Source organism: Myiozetetes cayanensis, unplaced genomic scaffold (assembly GCF_022539395.1).
Source record: "Myiozetetes cayanensis isolate MyiCay16 unplaced genomic scaffold, myiCay2020 scf5-8, whole genome shotgun sequence".
Lineage (NCBI taxonomy): Eukaryota > Metazoa > Chordata > Aves > Passeriformes > Tyrannidae > Myiozetetes > Myiozetetes cayanensis.
Genome location: NW_026087742.1, coordinates 42,776,768 through 42,796,350, shown reverse-complemented (window position 1 = coordinate 42,796,350; position 19,583 = coordinate 42,776,768). Strand labels below are relative to the sequence as shown.

Genomic DNA, 19,583 nt, shown 5'->3' with positions numbered 1-19,583 from the left:
GGCTTTCTCTGTTTACTGATGTTTCATTCCAATAGTAGATTGGGAGCAGGCAGATCTTTTACCAGAAGAAATGTGTCTATGTACATGTGTACCACATACGTAGTTATACATAGATGTATAAAATGGTTTTGCTATTAATCAGAAATTACCTGTGTTAATAGTCTGTATTGCCTTATTTGCCATTATTTGGAACTGGTACAGCTTGATGGATAATGTGAATATGGGAGTGTGCAAGGTCTAGAAGTTCTGTTCTGAGCTTTGTGGTTGGTTTGCTGACCAGCTGGCCATACCTTGTTTCTGTAATTTTTTCCTTTCCCCATAATGGATGAGGGACAATATCTTAGCACTTGCTGAAGTTGTCTGCTTCTTACAGAAGGCTGCACTATAAAGGGCAGGAAAATGAATTAGCAGCATGCTGTTTTCTGATCTGTTTGAGTGCTGGCTATGAGAATTGAGTAGTGCCTTTGATGGAGCTTCTCAGCTGGAAAAGTGTGTTTTAAGAATGAGGCAAAAAGTCACTCTGAGCTCATGTGATTTCTGAGGCCTGCAGCTCCATGCAGCTATAGAGCCATGAAGCCACAGAAGTGATGACTAGAAAAAAAAAAAAAGCCTGAATGAAGTAACTTCATTTTAAATTCTAGGATTGGAACCGTGAAATTTAGGCAGACGGGGTTCTCTATTTTAAGGACCAGAGAAAATTGAAGGAAATAGAGTTTTAGGGTTGTTCACAAGGAAGCAATATCTTTAGAACTGAGATTGCAGGGGTGTTGAAAGAGCACACAATCCACTCTAATAATGGAAATTAGCTACCAGATCTTGGGAAAGAAGCTGGACTCGTGCCAAGGATAATTTTTTTCTTTTATGAGGGACTTTTTATGAAGAGTTCTCATATGTCTTTTGACGATGTAGGTGCATGTGAGATCTTAGAGAGAAGCCAAGTGAAAGGAGCCATTAAAAATGAAAATAAATTGATTACATTTCTCAGTGTCTTTCTGTAAACTGCAGGTTGCTGTAATTGTAATTGGTAATCAGTGAATGAAGAGGTAGCACACATGCCGAAGGTTAAGTAATTTTACCTATAAAAATCAAACCTCAGATTTTGTTCTTGTTGTTTCTTAAGTGGTAGATGCTTTAGAGCTCTCTTCCTTCCCTTTTTTTTTTTTTTTTTTTTTTTTGGCTTTCTTTGGAGACTGTAAGAGCCTAGTCATTGGTTATGTTTAAGGAATCTGACGTTGTTCTTTGAAGAGTTCTTGCTGTTCTGCTTGGATTTGATAGTGCTGGACTGTAGAAGGTCTCCTGCTGTGGATATTTTACTGTAACTCTTGGGAGTTGTCTTTACAGACAATCCACAATAACCAAATGTACTTCTAGTCAGGAAACTATTTTTGCTTTAACTCCTCGTTGCTTATTTTTGAGAGCTGTTGCAAGAAGACTGTCAGTGTTCTGTAGCTTTATTGTTGGAAATCTTTTAACCTAAAAACTAATGAAATAATCATGGGTAAGAACTAAGAAAACTCAGTTAACAGAACTTGTGAGATTTTTGACAGTTATTTTATCTCTTTTCTGTATTACTGTGACCTATTTAGATTTTTTTTTTCCAGATTCTGTTCTAATGATCCAATTGATAGTTTTCAGAAAAGTCTGGTGGTCTTGTAATCTGTGCAGTACAACTATAAGTAAATTCTCCCTGTGTTTTTGGAATGATTTTTTTTTGTTATGCAAATAACAAATAATTAAGCCGTAGATCAGTTTAAATGAAATTAGCACACACTAAATCACAGAAAAAACAATAAAACAGATTTTGGTTTCATTTGAAAAGTTATGTAGCATTCCAAACAAAATTAGGTAAACAAAGACCAGTAAAGGGTCTTGGTGTATTTGAATTTTATAGCAAAAATCTTTTCTTCTTCATGGAAGTCTCAGTCTGAAGTTTCATGCCACTGTGAAATGATCCTGTACGTGGTAGTAAAAGGTCATTGTTCTTATGTGTTTGGGATTTTCTATCTCAGAGGCTAGTAGGCTAAATATCTTGAGTGAAAAGGGCTGTTTTGCAAGGGTAAAAGCTACTTTAATGTATTGTCCTGAGTTATTAAGGTAATGTGTCTGAAAAATATACAGTATTGAAACATTTTCTTGTTTGACTGCTTCGTAGAAAAGTCTGTTTGTTCATTTTGACTGTGTTTGTAACAAAGTGACTTTCCAGTTTTTCAAGCTGTTTGCTCAGCATCTCCTTTGCTTTTAAGACCAAATAGTTCTGAGACTTAATATTCTCAGTTCTACCCAGCAGTGTAAAATTGTTTCGTTTAGCATCTGTTGTGATCCATCTAAAAAAATTGGTGACTTCCTTGTTTAAATAGATCTTTGCAGCTGTAATCAAAATTTGAGCTGTTATAGGTCTGTTCTGAGTGTGCTTAGTTCTCTGCATGCTGAAGAACAGAATATTTGTTGACTGTTGTTTTTCAGTGCTTTCTTCCTAAAAAAACAGATAGAAAATGTTTTTTGGCTGTATGCCATTCTCACAGATCTTCACTGAAAATAGAAACATAGAAGCTAAAATTAGACATCATGGGTTACATAACTGTTAATCATTTCATAGGCTGAGAAGATTATGTTTAATTGACTGAAATATTAGTTGCATTTATATGGTGTAAGAGGAGTTAAATTATCGTCTGTTTTTGATGGCAGTTTGCAGCACTTTTGTACAGGAATGCAAGGCATGAAAGAGAAAGCATTACACTGGGGAGTAACAGGGGCAGATGTCAAAGTTACTAAGATTAAAAAGGATTCCTTTTTAGTCTTACTCAACATTCTACAATATTGTGTATTCAGAAGGCATAAATATCAGAATCTGGAATAAGATGGGGGTTTAAAATTTGAATTAATGTTTTTGAGATCAAGTTGATTTCTGTAAAGTGGTTGAAGTAGTATATAAATTAATTTTTTTATTAGAGTAGTGTTTTACAGGAAAATCTTTGAGACCGTGTAGTGCAGTATTTGAATTATGGTTTGAATATACGATTTATTTCTGCATCATAAATAGACAACTGATGTCAGCTTGGAGGACTGCTTTCTTTTGATTTGTCTATTAGTAAATTCTGTTTGTCATTATTCTGTAGCCTTCTGCTCCTAATGCTGTTTAATCCTTACCCTTTTACCTTATCTTCATAAAGTTTTTTCTTTCATCTCTTCCTCTGTCTTCTTTGAGATTGGTATGGAGAGCGTGCTGTATATATTTGTGCTGTATATATTTATGCAGTGTGTAAAGCGGTGGGACTAATATACTGCTATTCCTTAACACAAATGATTTAAAATGCAAACTGGAGAGAGTAATTGGCTGAACTAGTGAGAGGAATCTCTTTGAACAAATTTTTTTTGCTATATGCGGTTTTCTTATAAATATGAATTGGACTGGCTTCTGTGGCTTTTACATATGACTAATTCATATTGCATTTATTAAACCAAAGCAAAACCTCTGGAAACGTTTTTCATGTTATTTTACATGGCTTTCTTACTAAATACTGGTACCTCCTCAGTCCTACCTTTGGACTTCGTGATGAAAGCTGAAGTGCCACGACTGTTCTCTGCAATCTATGGCTGAAGTACAGTAATAGAAAGTATTAGGTTATTGAGCTAACAGTCAGTTTTTGTGCATGTTCCATGGACTGGGTCTGCGTTTGAGGAGAGGTTTAAAGATTAATGTGGTGATGCTATAATATCCCATTAGGGTTAGTTAGGTACTACAGAAAAGTGTAGTAATATTTTTTCAAGTCCTTAAAAGTGAAAGAATACAACAAAAACATAATTCCCATATGAAATGCTTGTTTTTATTAAGTGTACATAGATGTTTGTTATTCCAGATATGTTCATTGACTATACTCTTTATTGGTTTTGATAAATTATTTAATAGATAATTTGCTGTAGAATGGGTTTTTTACGAGTACTATTTTGTGAGCTGTGGCAAATGTCCTCATAACCCATTAGCAACGTTTGTTATCAGAACTTCAGTTGTTCTCTTCCCAAAGAATCATCTGTACATAGTTATGTATATGTTCTTCCTTTCCTTTGGCAATGTTTAATAATTCTGAAACAAGTCTGCTAAAATACAGATAAACTCAGACTGGTAGTTCTGATGCCAAGGACCTAAACAAGCTTGAGAAGTGGGCCAGTGTGAACTTCACGAGGTTCAACAAGAACAAATGCAAAGTGCTGCACCGGGATTGGGGTGACCCCTGATATGAATACAGGCTGGGGGATGAAGGGACTGAGAGCAGCCCTGGTGAGAAGCACTTGGGGATACTGGACATGAGCCAGCAATGTGTGGTTGCCGCCCAGAAAGCCATTTGTATCCTGGACTGCATCAAAAGCAGCGTGCCCAGCAGGTCGAGGGAGGGGATTTTGCTCCTCTATTCTGCTCTGGTGAGACCCCACCTGGAGTGCAGTGTGCAGCTCTTGGGTCCCCAGCACAAGAAAGGCATGGTGCTGTTGAAGCAGGTCCAGAGGAGGATCACAAAAATGGTTGTTGTAATGGAGCACCTCTCCTATGAGGAAAGGCTGAGAGAGTTAGGGTTGTTCAGCCTGGAGAAGGGAGGTAGGGAGACCTTAATTGTGGTCTTTCAGTACTTAAAGGGGGCTTATAAGAAAGATGGGGACAAACTTTTTAGCAGGGCCTGTTGCAATAGGACAAGGGTAGTAGTTTTAAATTTAAAGGATGTATATTCAGACTAGATATCAAGAAGAAATTTTTTACGATGGGGGAGGTGAAACACTGGAACAGTTGCCCAGAAAGGTGGCAGATGCCCCATTCCTAGAAGCATTCAAGATCAGGTTGGATGGGGCTCTGAGCAAGCTGATGCGCTGCTCATTGCAGGGGGGTTGAACTAGATGGCTTTTAAAGGTTCCTTCCAACCCAAACTATTCTGTGATTCTGTAGGGTAAAGAAGAGAACTGTCACAATCTGTTACAGAGATGTGTGGTCCTGGTGAGAGCAAGTTTGAAAAGCAGGAGTTGGATGCATCTTGTGGTATGAGTAGTAGTAGCCTTCCAACGCTTGCTACAGGAAACCTTTACACATTTCCCTCGTCACCATAACAAGAGCTCCTTCCAGTTCCTGTGTCTGTGGTAAAGTTGGTTCAGATTAGTGCTTGTCTTCATAATTTGTGGTTCAGATAATTTCCCCCTGTCACCAGTGTCACATAAACAGAATTGCTTTCAAGTAGCTGGGTACCAACAACAGCTTACATGAGTGACAATCCATTGCTGAAGTTCTTAGACCTTCATTCTCTTGGCTGTGTTTTCTCAATTCCCTGCCTTATTTATAATGTGGAAACTCCTCCCATGATTCTTAATGTAGTTTATTAGCTTTATTTTACAGACATAAAACTGACCAGAGATTTGATTTTTGTTGAGAGGGTACTGTGTGATCAAGGTTTAAATTAGATAAGTAAACCTCTGGGGCTCAGTCGCAGGTTTTGACAAAAGTAACCTTCTTATTTTCCATGCCCAGAAATAACTGAGACTGTGAAACAATGTTACAAGGTTGTAAAAGCATGGTATTTGTATGCCAAAAATCTAAGTTAGTCCAAATGCCTTCAAAAGGAAAATGATCATGTGTAGTGTTAAATTTCTCTCTTCTCAAATAATTCATATCACATTTTAAACTGAAAGTGTAAATATTAATTATTAAATAAACTATTAATTATGATCAAATTATCAAATATTAATTAGGGGATCTGTTAATTGGAAGTTCAAAGAAAAACAGGATTGCTGAAGACTTAAGCAGTTACGGTGATGTGTGTAAGTGATCAGGTAGTCCTGATGTGTATTTGTACCAATTGCAGGTGCAGAAGCTGTGTACTCTTAGAGCACTCAGATTTTTTGAGGCAGTAACATCCAGAAGCAAACAGAATCTACAGAGTTTGCCTCTGTATTACATCTATTATTTTATTGTTTGAGTATTTTAGTTCTTGTGAAGGATAAACTCTGAGGTAATAATTCCTGCGTTTGTAGAAGATGAGACTTGTTATAAGGATATTTATATAAGAAGTTTGTGCTGCCTGCTGCTGCAATTAGTTGAACTTGCTGTGCTTTGTAGATCTCCCGTGACGCTTCTTATTTTGGCAATGGTGCTGTTATATAACAGGGCACTTTGGCATTTGGTGAAGTTACTTTTTGGCCTTATTCTTTGTAACTTGCTTACTTGTAGCTGCCCAGAAACAGGCTTAATTTTTTTAATTGAAAAAGTGATTTAGAAAAATTAAGTTCTTGTAATTAAGAGGCAGTTCCTCACACTGAAAAAAGTACAACCGGCAGTGAGTTAGACCTTCCGTTTAAAATGAGTTATTCTGTTCTGTAAGGAATTTTTTTCCTGTTCTTGAAATGGGCAGAGTGAGACAATTTACAAAAAACATCTCTTTTTCCCGCTTCTCGACACACACCCTCTAATTTTTTTTGGCAATAAAACTTTACTATCATTTACTCCAAAGCCTTCAACTCTTATTCCTTATCAGTGTTTGCAGACAGAAAAAAGTTTGCTAAGCCCCTACTATCGTCCTTGTTTGCAGGTCTATAACCTACAGGTCCCCAGACTCCTGCTACTCTTGTCTTGTGTATCCTGCTCATGCACAAAGTTGTTTACCTTGACACTAAAGGAAGGAGTTAACAAGCTTAATCTGTTTCATGAGGACAAACTGTTATCCAGTTTTCTTTTTCACATCTTAGCTCTCCCTTTCATGTTCTGTCTTGTCGTCTTCTCCCCACACTCACTTCTCAAAGTATTCCACCTGGTGGTAAAATTAGGGAAATAGTTAATGGAAATGGTTCACATATGCATAGATCAAGTAGTGTAAGAACCTGTAATACAAGTCCTAATTTATTCCAGTTCCCTTTTTACAGTAATGAGAAATGAGAATATTATCTGTGCACCTTAAATAAGTTTTGCAAGTTCGGTTTTTTTGCATTTATAGTGAAATGTGTTTGATCTCTAACACTTTATATTGCTATGCACTAAAGATAAATAAAACGTGATACCCTGACAGTAGGCACAGAGAACCATTCTAACATTGATAAGACAGTACTATGTATTTAGTACTTTCTACTATTTAATAAAAATTCTCACTTCTGTGTGTGCCAGTTGCAGAGAAATTGGAACAGACTATTGTACTTCCAGGTAAGGTAGGCTTCCAGATATCTCCTGCAATATTTGACTTCTTGGTTTATAGCAAATAAAAACAGTGATTGTTAGTAGTCATCTGGAAAACGTTCCTCCCTTTCAGGAGAAAGAAACATTTCATTGAATGGTGGCATTTCTTCAGTTTTGTAGTAAGGGAAGGAGATCAATATTAAGGGGAGTTAACTTCTGTAGTTTGACTACAGATGAAAACTTTGCTATTAGTCTGTCCTGAGGTGTGAAAGCTCCAGTCCTATATACTTTAACACTGCTGAATTGCTTAATTTTAGAAATGGCAAGCAGGAGTCTGCTTGTCTTCTTATATTGCCAGGAATGAATACCTTAAAATGATAGGTATATTACTAGAAATTTTGCACACATTTGGGAAGCCCTCTGAATGGTGATGCCTAGTAGCTGAATGTCCCAACGTTCTTCAAGTGTTCAGTAATGTCAGCTGTCCCATTAAATTAATTTTGAACTTTGTTCTCTCGTTTGACCTTCAAACCTAGTGGTAAATACTATCCTGAGTATGCTTTTATACTGAATAAAAGATGAGATTTTTTTCAGATTCAAATTTTATGTTTCTCTAACTGCTGTGTTCTGTGTGTTCACAAGACCATTAAAATTGTTGAATTTACTTACCATATGTTGTTTCTTACAGGCTTATCACAGAATGTAGAAGCATTACACTGTGACAGTATTATTTAAATATTTCCTTATTTTCTCTAGATCAATGTCAGAGTAACCACAATGGATGCAGAGTTGGAATTTGCCATCCAGCCCAATACAACAGGCAAGCAGCTCTTTGATCAGGTAACTTGTCTCTGTGTATATGTGAGTACAAACACATAAAAGTATTGTGGGTATTAAGGCATAGTTTGAAAAAGCGAAAGTGTTCTCATGTACGGATTATGTTTTTCTGATGTTATCTGGCTGTGCTCTGCGTTAGTGTGAATATTCTCATTACTTCTCATGAAACTGTATTGAATTCAAAGACCACTCTGTAAATAGGTTACCAGTGAGACTTCGGTTGAATCATGTATAGAACTGTTTTTAAATGGAATAGTATTTCTTATGTCTAATAAAAAAAGTTGCTACTGCAATATAGTTGTTAGAATTACATATATTAAAAATATGAATGTAACAGTAACTTCATTAATGAAAGCTAACTTTTTTCCCCCAACAGTGGAAGCTGTAGGTTGTTTTTCACTTCCCAAATGTTAGAACTACCTAATGTTGTCCTATGAACCAGTTTGAAATTTAGGTTAACAAAAAGAAGGCAAAAACCCCCCAATAATGCAAAATAATGACATTAATATGCTTATAGATTACAGACCTATCAGAACTGCACATTCTCACTTGATAGTGTCTCTGTTGTACATCAGTCATGTACATCAATCATCAGAATGAATGATTTCTTAAAACAGGATTGTTCTCGCACTTATGTGATGCTAGCCAACAGATTCTTGAAACAATTTTTTGATCTAGGTTGTGAAGTGTTATAGAAAACGTTAAGAGTAGAAGCTTGTCAGTGCATTGTTTTGTTTCCCCAATATAACAATAAATATATTTTGTTTAAAAAATGCAGAACTGTCTGAAATTACTCTTGAAAAACAGTTCAGCTAGATGAACAGTTATGTCTAGTAGAACTGGTGTTTCTCTCCACTTTTGATGCTTGAAGTATGTACTGATAAGTACTAAGAGAAAGTAACACACTGAAAAAGTTCTTTAAGAGCATTTAAACTTTCAGGTGACCTTTTAGAGTTGATAGAATGTCTCAGTATATAACTTGAAAACAGGAGAATGTTTATTGTTTGTGACACTGAGGTTTTTCTTTTAGATAAATGAAATTTCATTTGCAATTTTCATTTGAAATGACTGCCTGACTCTTAACACTTATATTACCCATCCCATTCTCCAACATCAGTAGTAGTAGTATGTCTTCAGCCTCTACATAGGAATAGACTTCATGATTCTTACTAAGAATTCTTGAAAAAAAGGAACTGTCTTGCTTTTTGTCTAACCAACATCACCATCAAATATAAGTATGGTATTCTGTGATGTAGAAGGCTCAAGGTGTTCCTTGTCTTCTGCCAACCTTTGCTATCTTATGCCAGGCAGTGTTGGGTGGGGTGTAACATTCTACCATGTAACATCTTGTGTCCAGGTAATCAGGTTCATCCAAATTGGGGCATTCACAAACAGTGAACAAAGATACAGCCCTGAATTTGTTTTCATGCTCTCTTCTTTGTTCCTCAGTTCACTGTGTGGTGTTTGACATCTCACCAGCTCTTACCTCTGGAATTTTAAATAGAAAAAATGTTAGGTCAAGAAAAAACAACCAGCATAGATGTGTGTGAGAAGAGAAGCATTTTCAGCTTGATCTTAAATTCATCTGTGAGTTCTACAGAGTAACATGAAGAGCTGAACTGTATTGCAAAACAGTCATGAAATTTTCAGACAAAAGTTATCCTGTTTCTCTGTAGAAAGAGAATTCAATAGCACTGTTATTGAAGGGATTGCCTTATTCAGAAGTGGTGAACATGACAGCAGACTTGTTGATTATTGATTGCAGAAAATAACCTCTCCATGAATTTAGCTGTTATTTAGTGCTCCTCTATGTTTCTGGTGAACGATTTGTCCTTTTTTCAGTCAGTGTTCTTTTAAGCTTTTAATTGGTATTTTCTGGAGTTGTTGATTTGTTTTCCATTCCATGTGCGTGTTTTCACCATCTTCATCTGCTAGCAGACAAGAATGAAGCATTTAACATCTGTGGCTTTCTCTTTTCCATTTTCAAACTCGGCAAACTTCTTATTTATTGCACAAACTTTTTTAAATTATTATTACTTGCATTTCAGAAGGTATTTTAACATTTTTATCATTGGTCTATCTATCCTGTCAGCAGTCAGAATAGGCAAGAGATGACCTGTCCTCCTGTAGTCAACCAGTTAAGCATTTATAACTTTCCTAGGAGAGGAAGAACCCTGTGGTGGGTATGTTTCCACACACTGGTGGTATTGCTGGGGTTGTGTTGTGGTAGCACTGAGCATCAGTAGCTCTGGTTTACTGTGGTTGCCATTCAGAAAGAATGGGAGGGTTTGTTTTCTCTTCTATTTTGAATTATACCCTGCTGTCCTTTCCAGGTGTCTCAGAAACCTTCCTTACAGCCTTTTGGAAGGTGACTGAATGAAATCCTTATTAGATTGTCTTTGTGTATATTTTGATTTGCCAAAATGTATATTGTTCTGGTTACTTTTCTTCTTCAAGAAGGTTTTTTTTTGCCTATTAATAGTCACGTTTTAGGATGTGATGGTAGATAAATCCGTTTTACAGAGGTGATGAAGACTTGCATCTTCAGCTACTTAATGAAATGTTTGAGCGAGAATGAAACTGCTAAGTTTCTCATTCTGTACTTATTGTATCATGCTACTACAGTGCAAAAGTACATGTATTAGCTTGGTACAAAGTTCCAGGAAGTGTTTCTCTTTCCTTTGGGCTGAGAGGCCGTGTAGGCAATGCTTTTTCCTTATTTGTGGAGTCTGAAGTAAAATAGGCTAGTGTGCAAGCTGGTTTTGGTGTTGATTTGCAATCACGTGTAACTCTGCATTGCTGTATCCAAGTTGCCTGTATTTAAATAGTGTGCAGTGTGCATCTCAGTGAAGGACTGTAGTTAGTGGGTGAGAGCAAAATGTTTTGACATGAGCATAAGCACGTCTCCTTATGCCTTATGGGCAGAGCTGTTGAGCATCTGCAGCTCTTTGCAGCTCAGAGAGCTGATGAGGTACAGAGGCTCAACTTGGACAGCTGCAAAGTAAAGAGCATTCTCAGTCATTTGATAAAACCAGAGGTAGTTTGATCAACATTAAATAGGAGATATGTGTCAAAAGAAGCAGCAGGTCTGAAATTTCAGTGTTGGAACACCAAATTTAACCTATGTTACTAGGACCCATAGCTACTATGGTACTAGTAACATACACTTAATGTTTATGTTCTAAAGTAAATGGTGTGGGAATTCTAAAGGAAGTAACTGTGCTCACTAAAGACATCAATCAGGTTAGATCTGTGAACATTGTCCACTTAGTGCTTTGGAGCTTGACTGTGAAAGGGCAGAGGAGGAAAAAAGGTGCACAGTTGAATGATTGTTAAGTGATAATGCAAATATGCAAGGCAGCAGAAGTAAGTTTGCACAGCTATCTTATGACATATTTTCTAATTTTCAAAATCTTAATTTTGCAAGCCGATAGTACTACTTTAAAATGGAGGAGGATCTATGTGTAAAATTCTATTTACTTCACATGCATCTGAATGCTTCCATAAAACAGCCTTCAGTAAAGCAGCTTGCCAGCATGGTCCAACCTGAGAACATACGTAAGTACTGCCATACGGGATCTTTTGGAGCCAGAGTTTACAGTCATTTAATAATCTTTGCTGGACCTTTCAGATTAATTGTTCATTAAATCCACATGTGCTTCTGCTATGCAAGACTTGTAAAATAGTTCCACAGTTTCATTGCACTGCGTAGTAAAAGTGCTTCTTTTTGTTTGCTTTGTGCCTGCAATGTCATGATTTCTGTTGATTCTCTTAATTCTTATATTATGAGAAATAATGAATAATCATTCTCTATTATCCTTCTACATGCCATGCAAGTTTTATAGGTCTGTATCATATTTTTCCTTTCCTTGTTTCTCTGTCAGTAGCCCTAGTTCTCATCTTAGCTATGCAGAAAACGTTCCAAGTATGGTTGTTCTTTTCAGCGCTTCTGAAACATTTCAAGTGCTGCAGCATCCTTTTTTTAAGTCCTTATGTAGTATTAGAGATTTGGGAATACCATACACAAGTATAGTAATGTAACAGCTTTATTGCCTTTTTACTTTACAACTAGAACTTTGTTCCCATAATTTGAATAGTTGTCTTTTATGTATAGTATTTTGTTTTTATTAAACACCATCTTTTATTGAGGTTTGTGTTTTTACTGTTCATTCACAGATCTTTATGAAAGGTTTTCTACAGCAGATTTTGTCACATCAGTTTCATCCTTTTTGGAAGTCCTGGGGGACTTCAGTAGTGGTTACACTATAAGTCTGTTATGAAAACATTTAGGTTTTTTTTCTTTCTTTTTAGCTAGTGTATCCATAAATCAACCCTCCCTCTGTTCAAGGACAATTTTGTTTCTTTAGTAGCTTGTGGTGATAAACGCCATCAGAAATCTTATAGGAAAGTCTTGTATGGTTTATTAACTGAATCATCCTTATCCCTTTTATCAGTAACTCTCTTAGAAGCTTGTAAAAATATTTGAAGGAGCTGAGTCATCCTCATATCTGTCCACAAATGTTATTCTTTTTTCTCAATTCTCCAATTGTCTTCTGTAAGTGGACTTACATCTCTGTAGGTCTGCAGATCATTTCCCAGATGTGCTTTCCAATCTCAGGGTCCTGTTTACTACCTTCAGTTCCTCAGGTGCTGATGGACGCAGTAAGCTGCACGCTCCACTTGATAGTTTCGAAACACAGTGGTGTTTCGAAACATTTATGTAGAGCTCTGGGGTTCAATGAACCTGATGTTTTGCTACTATTTTATCTTTTTTTTTTTTTTGTTCTTGTAAGACTTGACTACATTTCAGTTTGCGATTGGTTTATGTAGGTTAATTACCATTTTAAAAATTTCAGTGATTACTGATGATTATGGCTCGTTTATCTTTAGGTGGTGAAAACTGTTGGTCTTCGTGAAGTCTGGTTTTTTGGGCTACAGTATGTGGACAGCAAAGGCTACTCAACTTGGCTGAAGCTAAATAAAAAGGTAACAATTCCTTAATATCGAGCCACGTGTACAGTTTGAAATATACTTTACAAGGTTTGCTGCTTTAGTGCTGTAGGTGAGATATAGCTGACTTCAGAGTTAAAGCAAATGAAAAATTTCTTTTCATTTGCTTTAAATGACAAAATACAGCGTTAAATTTGTTTAGTTGTAAAAGAATATGCAAAGCTGCATCAGTATTTAATTTGAGAAGGAGATAGTTTTCAGTATTTACAGTACCATGGTGATGCATGCGTTAGGAAAACTGATTCATGTGATTGTCTTGTTCTCTTGTAGCAAAACATAACAGAATAAATGTTTTACAGTTTGGGCATGTGTACCAGAACAATTTGGGCTTCAGGAATTTGTATGTACATAGATCTTTCAAACAAGGCACGAACAGCAGGCTTCTAAACTTTAGGTATCTAATAGGCAGATTTTAGGATAATTTTTATTTTGGTTCTTTTTTTTTTTTTTTCTTCCAAACAGCACTAAGCATGTTGTATCTCTCAGCTATTGGGAATCAGATCATTTTAATTTAAATTGTATTTGTGAATTTGAATGGTTACATATTTGAAAGACCACATCTGATCTGTTCACAGAAATCACGTTTATAAAGCTTATCGATTCTAGAAAAATAACATGATTAAAGGAATTATGTTTTTTTCACAGGAACAAAGCACATGTATTTAGTTGGGTAGTTCAGAGACTTTTAAAAGAATGCGGCTTTACACTGACATTGACAAAATGTACTGTAGTTCTTCCTAAAGAAATGTTGCTAGACCCTAATTTATTACTTCCTGAATATCATCCATGGATATAGTTTTTATTTTTTTAATGGTACTTTTATAGCTTCTTTTTTCCAGATTTTTATTATGATAAATACGGTTTTCACACCAGCCTACAAAAAAAATCTGGTTAAGAACCTTTAAGTAATATTTCAAGATCGTCTGGTTTATCCAAATTGGTGTACTTGATTGTTCCGTGAGAACCTTTAGTGAGTTCCACAGTGGGCTTGCTAGGAAGCACTTTGTTTCGGTTTAGAGTAGCTAAAGACTTCAGTACTACTTAATAATATTTAATATACCTTTTAGTGCTCTCTTTATTTCTTTCTGTATTCCTCTCCCTCAGGTAACACAGCAAGATGTACGAAAAGAAAATCCTTTGCAGTTCAAGTTCAGGGCCAAGTTTTTTCCAGAGGATGTATCTGAAGAACTAATTCAGGAAATAACTCAGAGACTTTTCTTCCTGCAAGTCAAAGAATCGATCTTAAATGATGAAATCTATTGCCCACCGGAAACTGCGGTTCTTCTGGCTTCTTATGCTGTCCAGTCCAAGTATGCAGATTACAGTAAGGAGATCCATAAACTAGGCTACCTAGCCAATGACAGACTTCTCCCCCAGCGGTGAGTGAGACTGATTTTGCACCAACTGCTGCATAGAAACTTAATTATTGCACAATTCTTAGAAATAAAACTATTAAGTGATAAAGTGCATTTAATGTTGGCTTTCTTAGGATTTCATGTTTTGCTAGTAAAATTTGGAGATCCTAATTTAGACTTTAAATAACAAGGAAGTGTCACAGCCACAGGTTTCTTGAGACGTATTTCCTGTCCTGTCCACAAACACCTGCAGAGATTTAGTTGAACACATTCCAAAATACTCCAAAATGGGTTAATGTTACTGGAGGCCTGCTTCTGCTAAACCAAAATCAAAATACTCCAATGTAGAAGCAACTGAGATCCATTTGGTACTCTCTCCCTTTGTTAATTTTAATGCTTTTGTACATTTAAACGGTAATTATTTTCTGAAAGTAATTGTAAAGTGTACTGCAAATAAAATACATTGCAGGAAAACGCTAACCTGAACAGAAGATTTAGAAACTAAATTGTTGCTGTTGAATATAAACTCTTTTGTATCAGTCACTCATCTAATTGGTTAGGGAAAGTAAGCACCAAGATTACAGTCCTATTTCTTTAATGCAGCTGAAACCACGCTCTTGGTGTGTTTGCCACGAAGAAAAGCATTGCAGCACAAATGTACAAAGTTAGACAATTTTGTTAGCTTAGATGAATACATAGTGATGTATTGTGGGCAAATGTGTAGTTACTAAATATGTGACATAAATCGTCAAAGAAATGAGTGACATGGGGTTATTTGAGGTTTCTTTAAGTCATATGCTTTGTCTCTTTGGTTTGAAAACTAAAAACTCACTTATTAGCATAACTAAGCTTGAGAATTTTCTAGCAAACAAAAAGACATTTCAAAGATTGTGGTGAAGTATTAAAAGAAGTATTTCTGAAAATCTTTTTTAAAAATCCTGGTGAAAAGCTTGGGTTTGGCTGTTTGCTTCCACTTTATGACAGTGAAATCTATACCTTTTCCTGGAAAATACCTTTTACGAGGAAGGCAGGGAGATGTAGAACCAGTAAAACTGTCATTACTGAGTATGTTCACAAATCCTGGCTTTTGCTCAGTTGTGATGACAGTCTGTGAACACGAGAGTGCTTGGATACAATAGAAATTCAACTATTTAAACTCCTTTTCAGTAGGCAAATGTTCAGGTGATTTTCTAATTGTCTTTTAAAATAATTTCTCCAGGAATGCTTGAAATGCTGAGTGTGTGGAATAAAAACATAATAAAGTTATCATATGCATTTGATTTTTTTTTACCACAGTACTGCACTGAAAGTTTTGGTAGGCCAAAATATAATTCCATAATTGCAGACTTAGACAAACCTCAAATAGCTTTCTGAAGCTGCTTTGCTATTGATTTTTTTTTTTTTAAATAAAGAAAAGAAACCAACACACAAAACCCCCAGAAAACTCGTCTGCTAACTTGTCTGCTAGTTTGTTACGCTCAGGCTTCCGTTTTGTTGTCATCTGAAACAAAAAGTCTTTGCATACCTAGAGATTAATTTGCAGCACTGTTGTGGGAATATTCTATAGGTGTGCATTTTCAAGTGTTCAAACATTACTTTTTACGACTTTACTGCTAGCTGAGATGTGCCATGGAGTGACTTTCATATTACAAAGAATGTAGAATACCAGGAAAAAAGAAGTGACTTTCACACTGTTTTAAAAGTGTATTTGTTCAAATACAAAGTTTGTGTCTTGTGTTAAAAAGATGAGCAGTGTATAGGAAGTCATCTTTAAGTTTATTCAATTAAAGCGTATGTTATGCTTTGTAACTAAACGTACTTTTATAACTTTAGGAGGTTAAATTGGTTGTCAGTGTCATTTAATAGCAACAACTTGTATTCACAGGGTGTTAGAACAGCACAAACTGACAAAAGAACAGTGGGAAGAAAGAATACAGAACTGGCATGAAGAGCACAGGGGAATGTTAAGGTAATAATACAAAAAAAAGGTTCTCAAGACATTTTATTACTATTAGGATGTGTTTTAGGAGGTGGTATATTTGTTTGGAAAACAGTTTTCATTTATTCTGACAAGGGTAGGTGGTTATGAAAAACTTGCATAGAAGTTTCAATAAGGGATGAATTTCCAATGAAGTTACTGGTTTACTTAAATACTTTCTGGTAGGGTTGTCAACTGCCTTTGTCCACAGTTGCCTGCCTCTAAAATACATTTAGGGTTTCCTTAGCTCATGGGGTGGAAAGACAAAGCACGGTGATTTGACTCTATGAGTATCTGAGTCAAACTACATGTGAATTTCAAAGAGATACTTAATTCATAAATAAATTTTACACCAACTGGTTATTCTGCAGTTCCCTTATTCTTACAAGATACTTATGATTTGTTGTCTACACTATACCAATTTTTCTTTCATCAGGGAAGATTCTATGATGGAATACCTTAAGATAGCACAAGACTTGGAAATGTATGGAGTCAACTATTTTGAAATAAAGAATAAAAAAGGAACTGAATTGTGGCTGGGAGTTGATGCTTTGGGTCTGAATATTTATGAGCATGATGATAAGTAAGTGGCTAATACTCATTTTCCAGTTCTGTTCTAGGAGATGCTATCTGAGATCATACAACCCCCACCTTACTGTGTGTTCAATAAGATCTGGCAAAACAGGCTCTCAAAGACCTTCTAATCTATGTAAAAAAAACAAAAAAAGAGAGATAGATGTTAACTGCCAGAATATTTGAATTTTAAAAAATAAATAGGGATGCAAAAGAAGGCAAAGGAAGAGCAGCAGTTCTGTGGAAGCTTTAAATTTACATTGCTTAATATGGATTTATGACAACTAGACCATATTTGTATGGTTTCTTTCTGTACTTTTCACTCAAGACTTCCCCTTCAGTCAGGATGAAAAGTACATATTGAAACTGGGCAACATATTTAATGAGAAACATTTTGTAAGAGCTAGGATTGGAATTACAGATGTTAGAGCATGAAAAACTTCGGTGTCTAGAAGTGAAACCTTTTGGACATCAAAGAAAATAGGTCAATCTCGTGTCCTGATAAGGAGATCAAATAATCGGTCCTACCCAAAGAGGTGTAAAGCTGAAATGTACAAGATTTGAAGAATTTGGAAATAGAACAACAGATTTATTATTTTATTTTTTTTACAAATACTTGTTAGTAGTATCTGGTGTCAACAGTCCATTCACAGTGGTTGAAGTGAAATGTGATGTGTCAGACTCCAGATAGCAGCTGTCAACTTTTGATGTATATACTCTGTAACAAAATTTTGTAAACCTTAATTGCCATTAGATGGCAATGTAACTCCTGAAAGAAGGAAATAGTCAGAAAATGTTCAGATCAGATTGTGAATGATGAGGCAGTTTTCAGTAATCTTTAGCTCCTGATAGTTAGCAATCAAATACTGAAATATTTTCTCTTGCTTAGAATTAAGATAATATGAATTGAAAAATCTTCCTGTGCAGATAGGAGAAAATAAGTACAGGTGTTGCAGTTGATGCATATCACTGTAACAATTTCTGAATGTAATTTATTTTGCTTAAGATGCAAAGGAAATAAATTTTGGAAACGAAAGAACACACCTTAAATCTGAGCTAAACTTAAGTACAGCATTGCTGAAAGCTACTTAAATTTCACTATTTAAAATGTCAATTTCTTAAATTTAAGTAGTTACTCTCTTTGCTGAAAATAAAATCATCAATAGCTTATAAAGAACTAGTACGTGATTGTGATGCTTAGCATCTAGCTGGTGGAAGTAGAATAAGTCACAAATTAAAATTCCTTTTGTTACAGTGCCATGTGATTTATTAATTATGTAATTAATTTGATGGAATAACGTGTTAAAAAAAAATGTCTACCAACATGAACTGTTGTTAATGTTTTAATGTAAACATAATGTTGTAATGGTAACATTCTAAACGTAACTGAGTGTAACACTGAAAATGGTATGGGAATAGATCTTATTGGATATATATATATATAAAGTGAACAGCCTTGCTGCTTCTAATGAGAGCTTCTTCTCTTTGAAGGCTGACACCCAAGATTGGTTTTCCTTGGAGCGAAATAAGAAACATCTCTTTTAACGACAAAAAATTTGTCATAAAGCCAATTGACAAAAAGGCCCCTGTAAGTAGTGTGTAGAATAGTATCCCTTTGTATATGGATACAAAGACATTTAAGCCTGCAGGGACTTGCTCTGGCATTATGGCATGAGTAAATATTTTGTGACAATTATTATTCTTACTGGTGGAATAGTCAGTAATCACAAGGAAATTTTGATTTTGAAATGTTACATTTTTATTTTTTGTCTTTTCTTTCTGGTTGATAGTATGGTATGTTTATTTTCTCTCTTTTCTGGTTGATACTTTTAATTACTGAGCTCTTTTTAAGTCAACTTAACACTTTGTAATGTGTTCAAAAGACACAGTGTAAGATGCTAAATTCTCTGCCCCCCTCCCTCCTTTGTTTTTCTTTTTTGTGTGTGTTACAGCAGCACATTTCAGGAGGCTCTCTAGGTCAAATCTCCTCAGAATAGAGAATAGTTTTAATGTTTTTAGAATTTTAAATGAATTATGTAAACCAGCTAATTTCTACTTAGAATATTCCAGGTGTAATCTTGAATTTATCTTACAAGATTTATAGATTATGGTGTTCCTTTGCTCAAAATGTCAAAATAACTAGTAAGTTTTCACTTAACCAGTGCAAGCATGAAGTAATGCTTTGAGTCTTGTCACAAATGTATTTTTTTAGATTAAGGGATATATTGCAATTATTTTTGCTAGGATTTTGTTTTTTATGCACCCCGTCTGAGAATTAACAAGCGAATTTTGGCACTTTGTATGGGAAATCATGAATTGTACATGAGGAGGAGGAAACCTGATACAATTGAAGTGCAACAGATGAAGGCCCAAGCTAGAGAAGAGAAACATCAGAAACAATTGGAAAGGTAATTAACAAACTTCCACGAAACAGAAAAAATTCTTCTGCCCTTTTAAGGAGTTATCGAAGTATCAGGGTTCTTAGAATTCTAGAAAAGGGAGAGCTGCTTTTCTTTCTGCAGTGTGTAAGTGGGTTTGTGGATTGTCATTGCTCACCTGTCTTAATAGAAAGCCGTATCTTTTTTGAACTTCCAGCGCAGTAATAGTAGCTGTACTGTTGTTTCTTGTTATGTTTTTTTGTGAAACAGTCTTTTGTCTCTTTTGCTTGATCTTTAGGGACTTTTATACTCTA

At 35.5% G+C, this 19,583-nt stretch overlaps 1 protein-coding gene across 3 annotated transcripts in view; it reads left to right on the top strand.

Moving 5' to 3' along the window:
* Positions 1-19,583, top strand: part of RDX (radixin) — a 44,953-nt gene that overhangs the window by 9,261 nt on the left and 16,109 nt on the right. The window contains exons 2-9 of one of the 3 annotated variants that reach the window (XM_050331842.1): positions 7,895-7,978; positions 11,403-11,533; positions 12,866-12,961; positions 14,090-14,364; positions 16,226-16,309; positions 16,755-16,901; positions 18,383-18,479; positions 19,136-19,299. In XM_050331842.1, coding sequence (XP_050187799.1) covers positions 16,302-16,309; positions 16,755-16,901; positions 18,383-18,479; positions 19,136-19,299 — 416 coding nt within the window. In that variant the 5' untranslated portion in view covers positions 7,895-7,978; positions 11,403-11,533; positions 12,866-12,961; positions 14,090-14,364; positions 16,226-16,301. Of the gene's footprint in view, positions 1-7,894; positions 7,979-11,402; positions 11,534-12,865; positions 12,962-14,089; positions 14,365-16,225; positions 16,310-16,754; positions 16,902-18,382; positions 18,480-19,135; positions 19,300-19,583 lie in introns of those variants that run through there. The other 2 variants (XM_050331841.1, XM_050331843.1) reach the window with 2 other exon arrangements.